The following is a 17,214-nucleotide window of genomic DNA, read 5'->3' as shown; positions in this document are numbered from 1 at the left end:
TTCATGAGTTGAATGAGGATCTGGGCGTCGTTATTGGGAGGATTAGGATTGTTACCAGAATTGTTGTTAGGTCCTCCTCCAGGACCGCTGGGACCACCGGGGCCTCCGGGGCCACCAGGATTGGGTGGGCCACCGCCAGGGTTTCCTGATGGGTTTCCGCAGCCATTCATTGGTGTGTGAGGGGGGAATTCCTCGTCTTCCGAACCTTGGTCATCGTCATCGCGACCTGGGATGTCATCGAACAGAGAGGTAGTTGGGTTCCGCAGTGGGTCGCTTCGATACTCGCCCCAGCCATTGGATTCTGATCGCTGGGCTAGGAAGGGGTTAGGCGATCGGTTAGCATCGGATTGGCGAGCAGTGAAGCCACTGTGAAGGTAGGTTTCCCTATGGGATTGTTGGCAAGGGGCGGAATCTGATCCGAAGAGAAGGGGACCCTCTTTTGAAGCAGAGGCAGGGATATCATCCATGGTGTAGGTTCGGTTGTTGACCGTGGAGTTGCGGCTGGTTTCTGGAGGAACAGTGAAAGTAGAAGACATGGTTAGGAAGAAATTTCGACTCAAGGGTTTGAGTTCGAATATACTGTTAGGATCGTGCCAATAGGATTGCAGCAGTAAGTGCACGTAGCGGAATGCCGTGGGATGCGTCGGGCATAGGCGAAGCTATTAGCAACATCACCCCTGAGCTGAAGCCCTAAGATGGATACGGATGGAAGTCCGTGGGGTGGCAGAGATGAGGTAAGAGATAAGTCCAACGGATTGGAGTTCTGCGGACTGGAGAACGAGAGTTAGACTTAAGAGTCAGAGAGAGAGAGATTGGGCTGAACCAAGTTGATATTCGAACTGAGTATCTACAATGTAATTCTAAGGCTTATATACTAGTTAGGAGTCCGATCTAGTTCCTACTCGGAGTGGTCTACATTCTAGGGTTGTCGGAGGATGTATTCTACCGGTCGGTAGCCGATGGGGTCTGATGACATATTCGCTACCGATGTCGGGCTATTGATAAATTGTAATGGAGAAGTGAAATATAAAAAGGAATATGAAATGGAATATGAAATAGAAACTGGGAATCGGGATCCATAGGATTCCGGGCTGTGGTTTGTTGGATTGAGTGGAAGTCGGGTTTCCGTCAGCATGCTCGTTACAATGCGCCATCATGCTTCTTAGTGGTTTGACAATGCAGACTGCTAGTCGAGGGTGGTCTATAGGATAAGGACTATTCAGATGAGGTCCCACTTCCATGCAGGTGACATGCACTCTTTATGCTCATTTGTTGGAGACTGCACTTCTCTATGTGAGAATCATGGCCAGGACTTATTATTAGATAGAGCGAACATGTATTTAAGCTAGCCTATGCTGTGGCTTAAGCCCCAGCTTCAGCTAAGGTTATATACTCCCAACTCTTACTGAACTCCCTGGTTTGTGACTCAATTGTCTCTCACCACCATTCATGAGAACTTGCAATGCTGTCCTCACTGTGAATCACTGAACATGAGTGACATGTAGGGCTCATGCCTTGTATAGTTTTGAGTTGGTGCATTAACAAGGTTATACACTCCCAACTCTTACTGAGCTCCAAGTCTCATGACTAAGAACCAATGTCACTTAAACAAGTGGTCTGCAGCTCTACTCTGATTCTGATTCACCAAACACAAGTGACAGATCTGAGTCCAACATTGTTTACCAAGTTGGTGCATTACACCTTAAGCCAAGCCCAAGCCCTAAAAGCCAGGCCAGGCCAGGCCCTGTACATCACTAGCTACTATTAATTGGTTCTTCTCTCATATACAAGATGTGAAACCCATGTTCATGGCAACTTTCAATGGAGAACTTTTTCGATTTTCGATTTCTGGACACAAGAGCAAAGGCCAATGGAATTGACATGTTCCTTCAGACCGGTTTTGCCAAGGACAGTGAGGATGAGTATAAGAGTCACACATGTGTGCATACGGATTGTTTCCTGATAGGTGAAACAAGATTCATACCTTCCCCAAGGAAGTCAAGGTTTAAAAGCAGTGACCACAGCAAAGCTCGAATCCAATCCTATAGAGTTGGATCCCGAACTGATGACTCCGTATGTGTTCTGTTCCAGCTTTTAGAACATGCCTTGACAACACTCTTCTAGTTATGCTATGGAGCAGCCTCAAGTCTTGATGCAGTATTCAGTTTCCGATGCTGTTGCCACATATTATCTCTACATGAAATATGTCCACCCTTTCATCTTCTCTCTCTGTAACATCATTTCACTCTGCCCTGATGAGGTGCTGCGTAAAGGCACTGGGACTTTATGCGAGACCTTGCTAATGGTAGGCCCACGATCTTCCTTTCGAATTTCTCGTTAGGTTGAAGCTTTTTGAGGTAAAATCATTATGCCGAACAGACACGAAAAGGCACATGGGCATATGTATGATGGCCACCTTCTAGCATCTGAAACTTATGTCGGCGGACACGTCGAAGCTTTGGAGGCTGGTGTCTTTTGTAGTGATATCAAAACCGATTTCAAGATTGTTCCTGCAGCCGTACAACAGGTACAAGGTTCTTTTGATGCATCATAGATGGGATGTTGACTAGCTTGAGCAGTTAATTGATGAACTCGACACGGCCCTAACTTTCTGCATTGTAGAAGAGTCCAAGTCGTCCATGGATGATGTTACAAACTACGAAGAAGTAAAGGCGGAGATACAAGCCCCCCTAGAAGTCATGAGGGACAATCCGAAGTGCACCGACAACCCACTCATCTATCATCTGGACGTTGCGGCGATGTATCCTAACATCATGTTGTCAAATGGACTCCAGCCAGACTCCATGGTCAACGAATCTGTTTGCGCCGTCTGTTATTACAACAGACCAGGGAAGACTTACGACCGACGGTTGGAATGGGCGTGGAGAGGAGAGTTCTTTCCTGCTCATCGTGACGAATACAACATGATCAGGCATGCCCTGAACCAGGAAACCTTTCCACCGAAACGCCCTGGGCAACCTCAAAGACGTTTCGCTGATCTCTCTCCTGCAGAGCAAACAGCTTTACTCCACAAGCGACTTGGTGACCACTCTCGCAAGGTCTATAAGAAGACAAAAGACACGAAGATCGAGAACCACGAAGCCATCATTTGTCAGAGGGAGAATCCTTTCTATGTCGATACTGTGCGGAGGTTCCGTGACCGTCGTTACGAGTATAAAGGTCTTCACAAGACTTGGAAGAAGAACTTGGACTCAGCAGTCGAGCCACTGGTGGGCCACATGCGCGAGCGCAGTATAGCAAGCGTTACCGCGTAGGTAAGAACTTTTCGAAGATCTGGGATTGGAAGATTTTGATCAACTGGAGCTCTCCGCGGTGCTTCACTTCGAAACCTTTCAACTCGGCCAACGAATCATCGTCGTTAAAAACAGCGTAACATTTCTTCAACAATTTATTCTCCTCCTTCGAGGATGGTAGGATCATGGCCTTGTATGGACCATCGAGCTCGAAAAAGATCGAGTTTTCGCTGTGGACCTTATACTCGCCCGTTTCCAGGTCCAAATCGTGGTACTGGTGATTGGTGAATTTCGCATGAACGAGATGATTTAGCATAGTACAGGGGTAGGAGAAGGCGATAGCTTTGTCGTTCGAGAGTTGGAACTTGAAATTCTCCGGGAACACGCCGGGCAGCATACACCAAATTCCATCAGTATCCAGCTCGAGTGGACGTCCAATTTGTTCGACTACGGCGCGCGCCATCTGGATGATTGTCGCACTAGTAAGACAGGTAATACCGGCCATTTCCATCAAATGCCATCGGGCATCCTTTCGCATAACGTATCCGAAGAACGAGTTTAAAATGCACTTGTGAGCGAGCTGCAAGGCGTCATATAGCACAATCTTCTTCTTCGCCTCGTCAATCTCGGCTATCGACTTCCCGCCGCCGACGTCCTGTTCAGTAAAGCCGAAAGTCTTCAAGAGCTTGTTGAACTCATTACAGAGAATCGAAGGGTGTCTAGGACATTTGCTGAATATGATGGGCAGAAGTCAATGTCCGTCGTCTTGCGGTTGAAGAACCTTAGACTAGTAATGTAATCGTGCTGATCAGTTCCCGCAGCGCTATATAGGTGCGGCGGAGTTATGGTGAACCCGTGTCCTGATGATTCCTGCAGTGTCGGTGTCGCGTGCTGTAAGCTTGGCAGATCTCCAAATGCCGTAGTCTGATCCACAAAGATGTTCGGTACAGCATGCATCTACGAGGGCGCTAATATAAGTTGTACACTGAAGAGGAGAGGCGGGGAAAAAGTACGAGGGTAGAACCTTCTCCTTGGTGGTGTTGGTGTTGGTGTTGGTACCGGCACAAGAGGTCCCAATAAGGAACGGCTGGGTAACATGGCAAGCCATGCACCGGTGGAACGTCGGTGCCGTAGTCGCCCATAGGCTAGCCGAAGCATCACCCAAACGGGATGAAGGAATAGTATCTGGACCTTGTGTCTTAGGCCTTATGGGGCACTGCAACGAAGCAACCATTTGACCCTGTAGGGCAAAAAAGGAACAGTCAAGACCTCCGATCTAGTTAGCGTCGTAGCGCGGTAGAAGGTATATGAAATGGAGGTGATATGCGATTGCGTGTAGCGTTATTATACAACTCGTGTTCGACCTAAGGTTTCAATAGGATATGGTTACTTTACAACGTTGGAAAAAAGCGTCCTGAGGCCTAAAGATGGAAACCGGTCTGTCGTCTAGGGTATACTGCGACTCGTCCTGTTCATAGCCTAGGCGTGTTGACTTTCTCTTCGGGAGCGTACTTTGCCTGGTGAAGACGGTGAGATAAACATCCTCGCGAGACAACATGCCAACACTCACCATTTCATTCTCCTTCTTCTCATAGCCACATTTCTTGTAGAACGCTGTAGGGATCTCAGGACAAAATCCACGAAGAAAAAACAACGTGAACACGCACGTATATTCGCATCACTGCAGTTCAATATCGTCTTGTAGCACCCGCTGTTCTCGCTGATGTACGTCAGGGCCTGGATGATTCTCAGCCCGAGCTTCTTTCCCTGCTGGTTCTTATAGTGGTAGTTGTCGTGAAGGTTAAACGTGGTTCTATAGGGTTAGATAACCGGTAGTGGGTTCGAGTCTACTACGTCATTCCGGTCTCGTCCTTCTTACCTTCCTTCAATTGGTAACATCAGGTGTTTGAACCCAGCGGATCTACCAGAGTACTATACTTGGAACTACATCCTGAAAGAAAAAAATGAAATCCACATTGCATACTGAAAACAAAGACATTGAAAAAGCAACAGAAAAAGACTCTCACAAACAAGAAGCATATCCAGATCTTGCCACCGAGAGAATGCAATCTACATCCACTGAGCTCTATCCCAACCGGGATCTTGAAGGAAAGCACACAAAACTTTGCTACCTGTTTGCAGTAGGGGATGTCCAGCAACAACGCTCAGGAACCTGAATGAAGAAATAATTGGTATAGAGCGGTTAGAGGGCTTTCAAAAGCGCACCTCTCCAGTCCTTCTCGCCGTCCTTCAATGACCTCCTCACTAAATCGATTAGTGAACACCTTTCCCGGCAACGGCGGAATGTTCACGCGCGTGCTCTCCCGCTCAAGAATATCTCTGAATGCTTCAAAGTCACTGTATCTTCGTCGAACCAGACTATGCCGCAGTTTGAACGCTGGTATGTTAGTCTTGGCGGGTCAAGTTAGATCAGAGAGGTACGGGACACGAATGACGAAGCCGATACATACCTTGCAGACTATCTCATAGTCAGTATACATCTTCCTTCCAAATCCATGTGTCTGGGGATTACGAACCTCGATTTCGAGGAAGCTTTCCGGGACGCTGTACATTTCCTCTATCTACAAGTCACGTCAGCGTAGGGCAGCGAATTGAAGGGAAAGACTGACGGTCTGCTCGCGTCCTGGGAGGCGTGTGTCTTCAAAGGCGCTGCTGCGGGCAAAGGGAGATACGGTCGTCATTGGGGATCAAGTAAGAATCAGTCATAGGGCAGTCGGGCGATGATGTGTAGTATTCAAACTCCGCCTAAACTAGCTCACACTATTGACGGGTCGCTCTGCCGTTTCCTATACTCCTTCTTCTTAGCCGTCCATGGCGTTACCTCCCATGGATGAGGGCAAGCACCTCAGCGAGGCCCTCAATACCGTAAAAATCCAGTTTCAGCAGATGAAACGGAACCTGGTACATCCGCAGTTGCTCCTGGATCCCTTCTGCTCTACTCACCTTCTCTGTCCCATTCGCAGGAGTTAGATCAGCTCATGGACGCGTTGAAGAGCGCAAGTCTAATGCTTGCTGAGCTTAGGACGTCGTCGCTCTCACCGAAGCAGTATTACGAACTCTGTGCGTAGCCGACGCGACCAGTATCTTTTTTATTCAACCTTCTCCCAAGATATGGCTGTATTCGATGCGCTACGGCATCTCACCAACTATCTGTACGATGCTCACACACAAGGACGTCACCACCTCGCCGACCTTTACGAGTTAGTCCAGTACGCTGGCAACATCATCCCCCGTCTTTATCTCATGATTACCGTTGGCGCCGTGTACATGTCCATTCCCGATGCTCCAGTCAAAGAAATCATGAAGGACATGATGGAAATGTCTCGAGGCGTCCTGCATCCGATTCGAGGATTATTTCTGAGGCATTATCTGAGCGGGCAGACCCGAGACTATCTGCCAGTTGGCGTTGAAGAAGGGTCAGCCTTTCTCATTCTTCTGTGGTCCTTGCAATTTATCTTTGTGACATCCAATTAGCCCCGCCGGGAGTCTGCAAGATACCATTTCATTTGTCCTCACCAACTTCATCGAAATGAACAAGTTATGGGTTCGCTTGCAGCACCAAGGGCATTCGCGGGACCGCGAGAAGCGCGAGATGGAACGACGTGAATTACGAATCCTTGTTGGCACAAACCTCGTTCGGCTTAGTCAACTAGACGGCGTTGACCTCGAGATGTACGAGCGCCTCATCCTCCCAGGTATCCTCGAACAAGTCGTAAACTGCAAGGATGTCATCGCTCAGGAGTACCTGATGGAGGTGGTCATCCAAGTCTTTACCGACGAATTTCACCTACATACCCTTGGTCCATTCCTCTCAGCCACTGCCCAATTGCACCCCAAGGTCAATATCAAATCCATCGTAATTGCTCTCATCGACCGTTTGGCAGCTTACGCTGCGCGAGAAGCAGAGAGCGAAGACCCGGAAGAAACAAAGCGGCAAGAAGAAGCGGCTGCTCGGCGTTTGGCAGAAAAGGTTAAACTCCAAAAAGCCAAAGCTCGGGAGAACGGTTCTGTGACATCTTCGTCTGTGGAGGAAAATGCATGGGGAGTATCAACCTCACCGACAACAACCAGCGCATCAGAACCGGAAAAGACACCGGTAAACGGGTCCAGTCACGAGCGAAAGGGTAAAGACAAGGAGGGGTCGCCAGTGCGCAAGTTCAGAGGGGTCCCAGAGAACGTCCAGCTTTTTGAGGTCTTCTGGAAACAGGTCGTAGAACTCATCAAAGCGCGGCCGGATCTCTCAATCCAGGACATCACGGCCTTGTTCGTTTCTTTGACAAATCTCTCTCTCAGTTGTTATCCGGACAGACTAGAATATGTTGACCAAGTGCTTGGTTACGCCGCCGAGACGATCAAGGAATATTCCGAAAGTCCTGATCTGCACGCCCAGCAGACTACCTCCAATCTGGCCGCTCTTTTGGTCGCACCTATTAACTCTTACCAGTCCGTTCTGACATTGCTGGCTATCCCGAACTATGCTCCCCTATTAACGAAACAACTTTTTTCTACTCGCCGGTCAATAGCGCATTCCATTATATCATCCGTGTTAAAGAACGAAACCGTTGTTGAAACACCGGAAGACGTAGATGGGGTGTTGGAGCTGTGTCACGTTCTTATCAAGGACCAGTCGGATGCAGCAGGTGGTGTCAGCGTCAACGGTTCACAGCCCAATTTAAAGGATGTCCGTAGACAAGGGCCGTATTCCATGGAACGTGAGGAGATGTCTGAGGAACAGGGATGGGTTGCGCGTATGGTGCATTTATTCCGAGCAGACTTCTCTGAGTGTTCAATTTGAAGTGAGCAGTGTTACTTTTTGTATTCTTCTCACTGACATGGTCCGTCTAGCTGCTGCAGATGGCTCGGAAACATTTCGATGCCGGCGGGGAGCGGATGCGATTCACTTTCCCTGCTCTAATAACATCATCAATAAAATTATGCAGACGGTATAAGAACAGGGAGCATCTGGTAAGGTTGCTGTTTATCAAGGTCGTTGTCCAGCTCAGAATTTTTGGAATAGGAAGAGGATTGGGAAACACAAGTTTCTTCAATCCTCAAATTTGTTCGACAGCTCACATCGATTCTCGCCACACAAGTAGACGCAGCCAAACATTGCTTTGCGGTTGTTTCTACTGTCGGCGCAGATTGCTGATGAATGCGGGTTTGAAGACTTGACATATGACCTCTATGTGCAGGCATTCAGCGTGTATGAAGACAATATATCAGGACTCCAGGGCGCAGCTTCAGGCTATAACACTCATTATTGGGACCTTGTCCGGCGCCAAGGTATTCGGGACAGATAACTATGATACACTGATTACAAAAGCGGCCTTGCATGGAGCCAAATTATTGAAGAAGAGCCACCAGGCGACCGCTGTTGGATTGGCGAGTCATCTGTGGTGGCAGGATCTCCCTACGTCGTCAGAGACGGCTGACAGCGAATCAAAAACTGACGTTACCGAGAAAGCGAAGGAAGATGGTGGAGAGAGTACTGCCAAAGCTGTAGGTGTGCCGCCGTGGTGCAATATTCATGCTTATCGTTTGTTTCAAGTATCCACACCGCGATAGTAAGCGTGTACTGGAATGTTTGCAGAAAGCTCTCCGTATCGCGAACTCTGCCATTGAGGAGATTGTGACGGTCCAGTTATACTGCGACACTCTTGATCATTATCTTTATTATCTCTACCATAATGCCCCAGCGGTACGTTTCCTTTTGTCATTTTGACGGCAGACGCTGAAGGCTTGACTTGTTACAACAGGTCGCTCCGAAGTTTATCAATAGCTTGGTTGAGCTAATTTCCACGAGCATTGGAAACATATCGTCACCCGATGTGCATCCTTCTCAGCGCGCACCTCCTGGTCTTCTGGAGGGAGTGCAGACGCCTGAGATGATTACGCGGCATTTCCGGAATACTCTTATCCATATCCAGACACGGAAAGATGCTGCACCGGAGGGACCATGGGGAGAAGTAGATGTAATTGGTGCTATGCTGAAGATGGGTCTGGGACGATGATGATGATTTACTGTCTGGTTATTTTATATTGTACATGGCTTTTTGCCTTCCTCTCTTTAGTACTGCTTTCAAGTTTCAACAGGATATGGATCTGACGGTCTACCAATTATGTAAGCACCATTGCACTTTTTTTCCGGACCGCTTTGCCGGAATGCAGCTGGATGTCCACTGTAACTCTCATGCCCATACGCCTTGCCAGCGATAGTCTTGCGCAAAAGTACCGTAAAAACAACACTGCTGCTCCCCGACAAGCCGTACAATGGATGGACGTCAGCGACGACGAGGACAGGCCACGGAAGACGCCTCTCAAGGTTCATGGTGTCTTGTCCAATGGACAGAAGAGAGTGCAGACAAACGGGCGAAAACGCCTTCGAATATCGCAAAATGGATGCGCTACTAGCATGCCGCCATCGACGATACAGGAACAGAGAAACAGCTTGCCCATTGCCAAAGGTGTTTGCCTACTTCCTTCTTCATTGCTCACACTAACACATCGCAGGCAAAGCTGCTATCATAGAAGAAATTCGCAACAATGATGTGACTGTACTGATTGGAGAGACCGGTTCCGGAAAAACTACTCGTAAGTCGGTCAATGATCGCGACTTTCCCATCTCATCATACTCAGAGGTCCCTCAGTATATCTTGGAGTCTGGTTTGGCAGGAGGTGGCCTGATTGCTGTGACCCAACCGCGAAGAGTCGCTGCTACATCTCTTGCCACACGCGTGGCAGTGGAGCAGAATACTACCGTCGGAAGACTGGTTGGCTATTCCGTTCGTTTCGACGAACGTTCAAGCCCTTCTACACGCATCAAGTATCTTACAGACGGCATGATTGTTCGAGAGTTGCTGGCAGACCCACTCCTCACCAAGTATAGCGTCGTAATTGTCGACGAGGCCCACGAAAGAACGCTCAGAACCGATTTGCTGCTCAGTCACCTCAAGTCAATACAAAAGCAGCGCGTCTCCTCCACCAATGGCAAAGGCAAAGGAAAGGAGAGAGAGACTTCAAACTGTCAGCTCAAAATCGTCATTATGAGCGCTACGCTTGACGCAGAAAAATTCAGCAAGTACTTTACGGAGTGAGTGGTGTCTATTCTCTTCTTTTCCCCGCATATTCATTAATTTATCCTAATCAGAGCCAAAATATTGTACGTGAAAGGACGTCAGCATCCTGTGAAGATCTATCACTCTGCCATGGATCAGATGGACTATCTCGATGCAGCTTTACGAACGTTTTTTCAGATTCATATGGACCAACCTCCGGGAGACGTTCTTGTGTTTTTGCCGGGTACTCATCGTTTAACCTTGTGTCTCGCATATATACATACAAACGCATCTCTTCAGGTCAAGAAGACATTGAAAGTCTTGAAAAATCAATAGAGTCCTTAAATCGAAGATTGCCACCCGGTCGAATGGAAGTGAGTTGTTCACCTAGCGACTTGTAACTCAAATCCATCCTAAAATGTGCTTTTCTCCTTCAGGTCCTTGTCTGTTCCATGTACGCTGCTCAAGCTCCTGGACAGAATGCAAAAGCGTTTTCTCCGCCGCCGTCGAACACGCGCAAGTGTATTCTTGCAACAAATATTGCCGAGACGTCTATCACAATACCCGGTGTGAAATATGTCATTGATACAGGGAAATGCAAAGAAAAGCGATACCTGACGAGCGATACTGGAGGAGGTATGTGACCTTCTGTTGAATACATCGCAGTGATGGACGGTAGCACAGGTCTCGACACCCTTTTAACAAGGGACATCACTCAATCTTCGGCCATGCAGCGAACCGGACGTGCCGGGAGAGAAGTAAGTAAAAGATTACCATTCTGCGCACTCAGAGGCTTCATTCCGCGATAAACAGGGGATGGGGCATTGTTATCGATTGTATACGGAAGCCTCATTTAAAAACATGCCTCTGTCTGCGGAAGCCTGAGATATTACGATGCGGACTTACTTCAAGTCTCCTCCAGCTTCGATGCATAGGGCAAGAGCTGGAGAACCTGGACCTGATGGATAGGCCTGAAGAAGATTCAAGTAAGTGTACCCACGACGTGTTTTTAATATTACTGACGTCTCGCAAGTCAAAGCCGCGTTTCAAGACTCTTTTCATTATTGATGGCATTGACAGGAAGAAAGAGCTTACACAAAGTTGGACGGAATATGGCTGCCTTCCCGCTGGAACCCATCCACGCCCGTGCCATTCTTGCCTCGAAGGATTACGGCTGCACGTCCGAAATTCTATCCATCATTTCTATACTCTCCGCATCCTCCAAACTTTACATTGATAATTCCGAACAGCGGGAAACGATCATTGACTCGCGACGCAAATTTCGACATCCGAGCGGGGACCACCTCACCCTCCTTAATGTCGTACGCGCCTACGAGGAAGGTTGCCTGTATCTGAGAGTAAGGCCTCCCGGAAGGAATGGTGCAAGAAGCACTTCTTAAACGAGAGGACCCTTCTTGAGGCGAAGGAGATCAGAGCGCAGCTAAAGCAAGTGTGTGTGCGAGTTGACGTGGATCCAAACGTGTCTTGTGGCGAAGAAGAACCGATTTTGAAAAGCTTAGGACACGGACTTGTGCAAAACTCAGCGTTTTTGCAACCTGATGGGTCATATAAACAGACGATGGGTCCATCGGTTAGCTGTCCTCAACATCTTTTGACCGAGAGCTGACCATGATAGCAGATTGTTAAAATTCATCCTGGTTCTTCCATGTTTGAAAAAAAAGTTCCTGCTCTGATCTATGACGAGCTTGTAAGTCCGTATTTCTTGCTTCTCTTCGGATGGCTTAAAAGTCATCAGATTTATACCAATCACATATACGCTCGTGGAGTCTCTTCCATACCAAAGGGCTTCTTTCAAACACTAGGTGCCCTTAACCAACGTACTGCATAATTAATACAAACTAGATGTGTGAATGTTTGCTATACAGACTATTCGTATAGACTAACTGACTATAACAACGCGAGACTACATTACAACTGAAGGAAGGTGGATAGAAGACTTGCGCCTACTGATATCAATAAAATGTAATAAATCAAGAAACGAAGTAAAATACAGAGGTTGAGATGGGAGGAGTAGAAGGTACTATTCTATATGATGTACTCATTATACATTACTTCTTTCCGAGAGTCAGGCTCCTCATACTCTCCTCCAACAACGAGCACACATCCTTCGGTTCGCTCTTGACTTCGGTTGTCCTTCTCGTTGCTCCCATTTCTTTTCGAACAACCTTCTGCTCCTCGACATCGACGACCTTCACGACGGCTTTGCCTTCCAGGACCCTCCTGACCTTATCAGTATCAATCTTAATTGACGACGAGGCATTGCCTGGTGAAGATCCACCAGCGAAGGCGTCCCAGAACGCACTGCCGAGGCGTTTCAACAAAGTTTGACTGGCCAAAGCAGCGATCATAGCTTGTTGTTGTTGTTCCTTCTCCCTCTGTTGTTCCTTTGCTGCGACCGATGGTAATTTGGATGAAGGCGGGTTGGAAGAATGGTGTTTTCCGGCCAGAAGTGTGCTCAACGTATTTCCCAACATGGGAAGCGACGGCCTGTCCTGCGTCGAGGGTAAGTTGGCCTTGCTTGACGCTTGGAAAAATTTGGGGCCCAAAGACGAGGCAAGTCCATGGAGAGACGTGGAGTTCGAGTATGGAGAACCTGTGAGATAAGGAAGTGAAGGGTTTGTGAACGGAGAAGGAGAAAAGAGAGGATTCGGCGTAGGAGGCGACGAAGGCGGTGAAGGAATGGAAGATGGTGAATACGGTGCTTGCTGAGATGCCATCTTGGTCCAGAGTTGCATGCGATATCTATAATTAACCGAGTAAATCGATATGATCAAATGAGACACTGAAAAATAGATACTGACGAATCAAGGCTTTTCATAGTAAACAAATGGCCGTCGGCGAAACCATCGAAGCCACCAAGCATTCCGGAAGTTGAAGTCTTAGGTTTTGTTCTCACCGTTGAGAGCAGGGTTGATATTCTCTTGCAGCTTACTGCGGGTCACGTCAGGAATGAGCACTGTATGCACAGGGGTGACGCCGCCGCCCATCCGAGATACACCACCCCAAAAGTTCCCTGACTGAGACGGCGAGAGGTCCTTCTGAGTGTTCGGTGTGATAAGCGAAGGAGACGAGGTAGGAGGAGTAACTGGCGATACTAGGGCAGGAATCGGCCCAGGTGGAGGAAGGTTGAGGACAGGAATGTCGTCTGCTGTAAGTTCGGATGTGGATCGGCCTTCAAGAAGAGCTCTCTTCAATGCAGATATCTCTTGACGAAGGGCATGGTTTTCCGACTGCGACGACCCTAACTCTGTCCGGATTGCTTGGAGAAGTCTGTCCCGCTCCGCAATATCAAGTTCGAGAGTAGAAATGTATTCTATTGAAGAATAAGGTGAGCCTTAGCATAACAGACGGAGAAATGAACAAACCCTTTCTTCGAACACGGAAGTTCCTGGCACTGATCTTGTTACGCAACTGGCGCTTCTCCTTGCTGGACATCTTAGCATAGACCTCCGGGGGAGGCCGCCAATCAGCAGGGAAGTCGTCATCGTCCATCTCATTCTCCTTGGAGGAAGTAGAAATGACGCCCTTGGAAACTGCAGCGGGCGGATGTGTTGAGGAAGACTTCTTTACAATGCCACCGCTTTGCACGGTGCCCTTGCGAGCCTTGCCATGGCCACCAACTTTAATGGGTGCAATGGTGACAGTCTTCGTGTCTGCTTGCTCGTGCTCCTCCTCGTCTATTTCATCCGAGTGACCTGGATGGTGAAATCATGAGTTGCGGATCGATGGCGAAGGTGGCTTGCATGTCAGGCGTGGAGTCAGTATTGAGTGCGCCGACAAAGTCATACGGAGCCGAGGATGTTGGAAATGGCTCCACGAGCTTGAGCTCATCTTCAAGGAAGTTGAAGAAATTATTAGAATTGGGAGAGTCATATACCTCAGGAAAAGAAGTCGGAAGCGAGGACTGCGGAGGAGTCAAAAGGGACTGAAACGGGGATTGGGGCGACGAAGCTCGGGACGAGGAGGACGCTGCTGACGACGACGAAGGCATACTGGGTGTGAATAAATCGGCATTGAGATATTCAGAGATATCTGCAGGAGAAAAGGCGAAGGGAGATACTGGGTTGTCGACTAACATGACTGTCGAGAGCAAGGAGGTATTCTTGACACAGCTTTGCCTTGTACACCTAACCTCTGCCGTTTCCCACGCCTTGTGCACGGCACCGCGTAATAGAGAATGACTAATATATGCGACATGACATGAAAGTGATGGCGTGATCGTTATACTACTAGGGCTACATTTATCGCATCCGTCCGAGATAATCCTGCCAGAGGTCATCTACAAATTTTTTATCCGTCTGCAAAAGATGGTGAGCATGTATCCACTAACACCATACAGGATACTCACATGAATTAAAGTCAGTACTTCTCGCACAAACTCATTTCTATCTACATGTCGTCCTCCAGGGATTACCGCGTCCAAGATACTCTCCTTCACCGCATCGGAATCCAGCCCTGCAACTGGCGCCTTTCCATTCACCTTCATCGACCCATTGACAGTCATCTTCACTGTCGTCGGCGCACTCCTTATCTCTGTAGATGGAGGTGGTGATGGTGAAAGTGATGGTGACGCTGGGACAGCCGGAGGTACAGGAACATCCCAGCTACGTTCGATCGCGTCTCTTTGCTCCCTACTATTGGCTTTCCCTTTCTTTCTCTGATTGTTGTGACCGTTTCTCTTCTTAGCATTCATCTCGGCCTCCCTAAATGCATCTGCGTCACTCAATGCGCTTGTGTCTTCGAAATCCAGCTCCAGAATTTCCTCCTCCTGATCTTCGTCAATGGGCGCTCTTGGATAAGGCCACAGACTAGGGTCCGGTTCGTCAAATGGCACTAGACGTCTTCCGTTACTATTGCCATTCAGAGGGACCATGTCTGCATGGACTGGTGGTGGTGTAGGAGCAACAACCCCAGACTGGGACGTTGAAAGTACACGTTGTACTGTAGTATCTGACCAAGATGTCTTCATCGGCGGGGGGCATGCATGGCTTGCGGATGCGGGCGGCATAGATCCCAACCGTGGTAACGGAGCGCGGGGCGTCACATCCCCGTTCACCCTCTCATTACTGTTTGATCCCAGTAGACCGGAGGGGAATTCCCTGCTCAGCAATGGCCGTCCTGCACTAGCACCAGCCGCTTGCAGCTCCATATCTAGCTCAGCCTCTTGATCCAGCACCGTGCTCGATTCAGAATATCCTGCATCCGAACAATCTCCCTCTCGCGAGCTTGGATGTGAGCGCGAATTACTGCTATGAGAAGTTGATGTTGATACAGACGTCGCCGCTGAGTTTGTCCGAGAAGGCGGTAGGCCTAAAAGAGTAGAAATGACATCTTGGTTCAAGATCTGGGGTAATGAAGTGCTGGTGGGAATGGGTGAGTGAATAATGGGTTTCGTTACGGAAGGCGGGCGTATCGTGGCTGTAATTGACGAGACTGAAGCGGACTGTGAGACAGAGCCGTTAGAAACGGGGGCAGGAGTTGCTGATGCGAATATCGAATCCAGTAATGGGATGCCGGTCGTGCTTGTGGACTGGGGTGGTTGTGGTGGTGGTCCAGGAGCATCCTGAGAAACGCCACCTCCATTCAAAGCCGCAAACAATGAATCAACGGTGAGTTTTGAAGAACTGCCAGAAGACGGGGGCATTGAAGGCGTTATGCGCGAAGATGAAGGCGAGGGTGATTTCTGAGCACCCAGCTTGGCCAGTAATGAGTTGAAGGCAGGAGTGCCATGGGCATCATCATTAGTAGAACTGTTTGGTCCATTGTTGGAAGTAGACGCTGGCTTAGATTCGACTGGATGGATAGAGGTCAGCTTATTACGAGAGATAAACAAAACCAGAAAGTTGACCTTGTGTAGAAGGCGAGGCCGTTGTAGTGCGCAGGTGTGGATTAGGCGGGGGTGGTTTGTTGGGGCCATATCTGAACTCTTCAGGATACGGCTCGTTTCTCTGGATATATTTATGCAAACTGCAATGGCATCAGATGTAGATATGCGATTGTTAAATAAATACTGTACCGTTTCATAACTACAGTTAGAGGCTCCCGGGCGTCAGTGGGAAACATCCAAAGGCCAACAGTCTTGGTGCCACTGAGGCTCTTGTGTGTGATTGAGTCTGGAGGTTCTGGGAGACTATAGACATCATTGAATTTGTCTGGGCGCTGTAGAGGATGCTGCTCTTCTGCACGAGCTATCCTTTCAGAAGTATAATCGGGATAAGACTGAATCATAAGGTAGCTCCCATGCAGTCCCATATCGTCCTCTGGATGAATCCGTTGGATATAATCATCCATTCCCATGCGGTTGAGAATGTAGAAGCCATATGGCGGGTATGATTCTCTGTTGCGGGAATAAGAGCCATCTATACGAAAGAAACCAGGTTAACATGCCTTTCATAGAGAAACATGCTGCCTTCGTATCCCAACTTTTCCCACTTGGATCCGTTGTGATGATAGACACAGACATGGCTAAACTGATCAAATATTGTTGTTATTGAAGGATCTCTCCGTCGTAGGACTTTGAGATTATGGTTGTATCTGGACATTGGGGACATTCCGAGGTTCGGTTTCGCTTGTGGTGGCGGCGGCGGTGGTGTAGGATCGGAAGGTTGAGGTCGAATGCGCTGGTTTTTCTGTACCCTTGGGGAGTCTGACCTGCCATTTTTTGAGGTGCCAGCGCTGTGGATGGATGGTGCTCGTCGGTGTGTCATTGTAAGAAGAAAGTGGAGGATGTCACAATTAGTGACGGTTGTCACGCCGCCAACCGCGCCGCTTCCGCCACTCTGCCAGGTCCGGCCCGTACTTAGTGAATATCTAATATTAGTCAAAATTCACGTATCTATACACTAACAAAATCTGTACTACAT

General features: G+C 48.5%; 7 protein-coding genes across 7 annotated transcripts; 3 read left to right on the top strand and 4 right to left on the bottom strand.

Moving 5' to 3' along the window:
• Window positions 1–2,239: 2,239 nt before the first annotated feature.
• EV420DRAFT_197916 (uncharacterized protein) lies at window positions 2,240–3,711 on the top strand. The gene has a single exon (XM_060481180.1). It carries the CDS (start codon window positions 2,640–2,642, stop codon window positions 3,273–3,275), a length of 636 nt encoding a protein of 211 aa, XP_060333333.1. The 5' UTR covers window positions 2,240–2,639; the 3' UTR covers window positions 3,276–3,711.
• Window positions 3,712–4,824: 1,113 nt separating this feature from the next.
• On the bottom strand, window positions 4,825–5,033 carry EV420DRAFT_1233470 (uncharacterized protein; the record flags this gene model as incomplete). The annotated part of the gene is made up of 2 exons (XM_060466559.1): window positions 4,825–4,868; window positions 4,922–5,033. Coding segments are annotated over 2 exons (156 nt in total), but the record flags the coding sequence as incomplete, so codon positions are not given.
• A 291-nt stretch (window positions 5,034–5,324) lies between these two features.
• Window positions 5,325–5,956, bottom strand: EV420DRAFT_1266952 (Phox domain-containing protein; the record flags this gene model as incomplete). The annotated part of the gene is made up of 4 exons (XM_060467361.1): window positions 5,325–5,427; window positions 5,481–5,665; window positions 5,726–5,836; window positions 5,885–5,956. 4 exons carry the CDS (start codon window positions 5,954–5,956, stop codon window positions 5,325–5,327), a joined length of 471 nt encoding a protein of 156 aa, XP_060333331.1.
• A 67-nt stretch (window positions 5,957–6,023) lies between these two features.
• On the top strand, window positions 6,024–9,449 carry EV420DRAFT_1531942 (vacuolar protein sorting-associated protein 35). The gene is made up of 10 exons (XM_060472705.1): window positions 6,024–6,176; window positions 6,239–6,335; window positions 6,385–6,691; window positions 6,750–8,028; window positions 8,121–8,240; window positions 8,293–8,334; window positions 8,378–8,476; window positions 8,499–8,774; window positions 8,824–8,973; window positions 9,032–9,449. The coding sequence occupies exons 1-10, from the start codon at window positions 6,087–6,089 to the stop codon at window positions 9,284–9,286; spliced, it is 2,715 nt and encodes a 904-aa protein (XP_060333330.1). The 5' UTR covers window positions 6,024–6,086; the 3' UTR covers window positions 9,287–9,449.
• Window positions 9,450–9,549: 100 nt separating this feature from the next.
• On the top strand, window positions 9,550–12,179 carry EV420DRAFT_1619803 (ATP-dependent RNA helicase Prh1; the record flags this gene model as incomplete). Its single annotated transcript, XM_060475516.1, has 12 exons — window positions 9,550–9,739; window positions 9,786–9,866; window positions 9,912–10,365; window positions 10,423–10,574; window positions 10,631–10,704; window positions 10,768–10,966; window positions 11,015–11,088; window positions 11,121–11,335; window positions 11,382–11,652; window positions 11,688–11,921; window positions 11,970–12,038; window positions 12,087–12,179. 12 exons carry the CDS (start codon window positions 9,550–9,552, stop codon window positions 12,177–12,179), a joined length of 2,106 nt encoding a protein of 701 aa, XP_060333329.1.
• Window positions 12,180–12,399: 220 nt separating this feature from the next.
• On the bottom strand, window positions 12,400–14,429 carry EV420DRAFT_1669727 (uncharacterized protein; the record flags this gene model as incomplete). The annotated part of the gene is made up of 5 exons (XM_060479032.1): window positions 12,400–13,093; window positions 13,153–13,229; window positions 13,294–13,664; window positions 13,717–14,023; window positions 14,130–14,429. 5 exons carry the CDS (start codon window positions 14,427–14,429, stop codon window positions 12,400–12,402), a joined length of 1,749 nt encoding a protein of 582 aa, XP_060333328.1.
• A 77-nt stretch (window positions 14,430–14,506) lies between these two features.
• On the bottom strand, window positions 14,507–17,080 carry EV420DRAFT_1531937 (uncharacterized protein). The gene is made up of 5 exons (XM_060472704.1): window positions 16,739–17,080; window positions 16,368–16,688; window positions 16,200–16,318; window positions 14,700–16,144; window positions 14,507–14,649 (listed from the first exon to the last, which is right to left on the bottom strand). Exons 1-5 carry the CDS (start codon window positions 17,056–17,058, stop codon window positions 14,593–14,595), a joined length of 2,262 nt encoding a protein of 753 aa, XP_060333327.1. The 5' UTR covers window positions 17,059–17,080; the 3' UTR covers window positions 14,507–14,592.
• Between the last annotated feature and the right edge of the window lie 134 nt (window positions 17,081–17,214).

This window comes from Desarmillaria tabescens, assembly GCF_030435595.1.
Source record: "Desarmillaria tabescens strain CCBAS 213 chromosome Unknown EV420scaffold_11, whole genome shotgun sequence".
Lineage (NCBI taxonomy): Eukaryota > Fungi > Basidiomycota > Agaricomycetes > Agaricales > Physalacriaceae > Desarmillaria > Desarmillaria tabescens.
This window is presented reverse-complemented; position numbering and strand designations above follow the sequence as displayed.

Bases quoted from the DNA above. Each gene is read 5' to 3' on its own strand.
- EV420DRAFT_197916 (XM_060481180.1), top strand. From the start codon at position 2,640: ATGGATGATGTTACAAACTACGAAGAAGTAAAGGCGGAGATACAAGCC.
- EV420DRAFT_1531937 (XM_060472704.1), bottom strand. From the start codon at position 17,058: ATGACACACCGACGAGCACCATCCATCCACAGCGCTGGCACCTCAAAA. The intron at 16,145-16,199 runs GTCAACTTTCTG...CTATCCATCCAG, and splicing joins GGCCTCGCCTTCTACACAAG to TCGAATCTAAGCCAGCGTCT. The intron at 14,650-14,699 runs GTGAGTATCCTG...CATCTTTTGCAG, and splicing joins AAGTACTGACTTTAATTCAT to ACGGATAAAAAATTTGTAGA.
- EV420DRAFT_1531942 (XM_060472705.1), top strand. From the start codon at position 6,087: ATGGCGTTACCTCCCATGGATGAGGGCAAGCACCTCAGCGAGGCCCTC. The intron at 6,177-6,238 runs GTACATCCGCAG...TCCCATTCGCAG, and splicing joins AGCAGATGAAACGGAACCTG to GAGTTAGATCAGCTCATGGA. The intron at 6,692-6,749 runs GTCAGCCTTTCT...ACATCCAATTAG, and splicing joins CCAGTTGGCGTTGAAGAAGG to CCCCGCCGGGAGTCTGCAAG.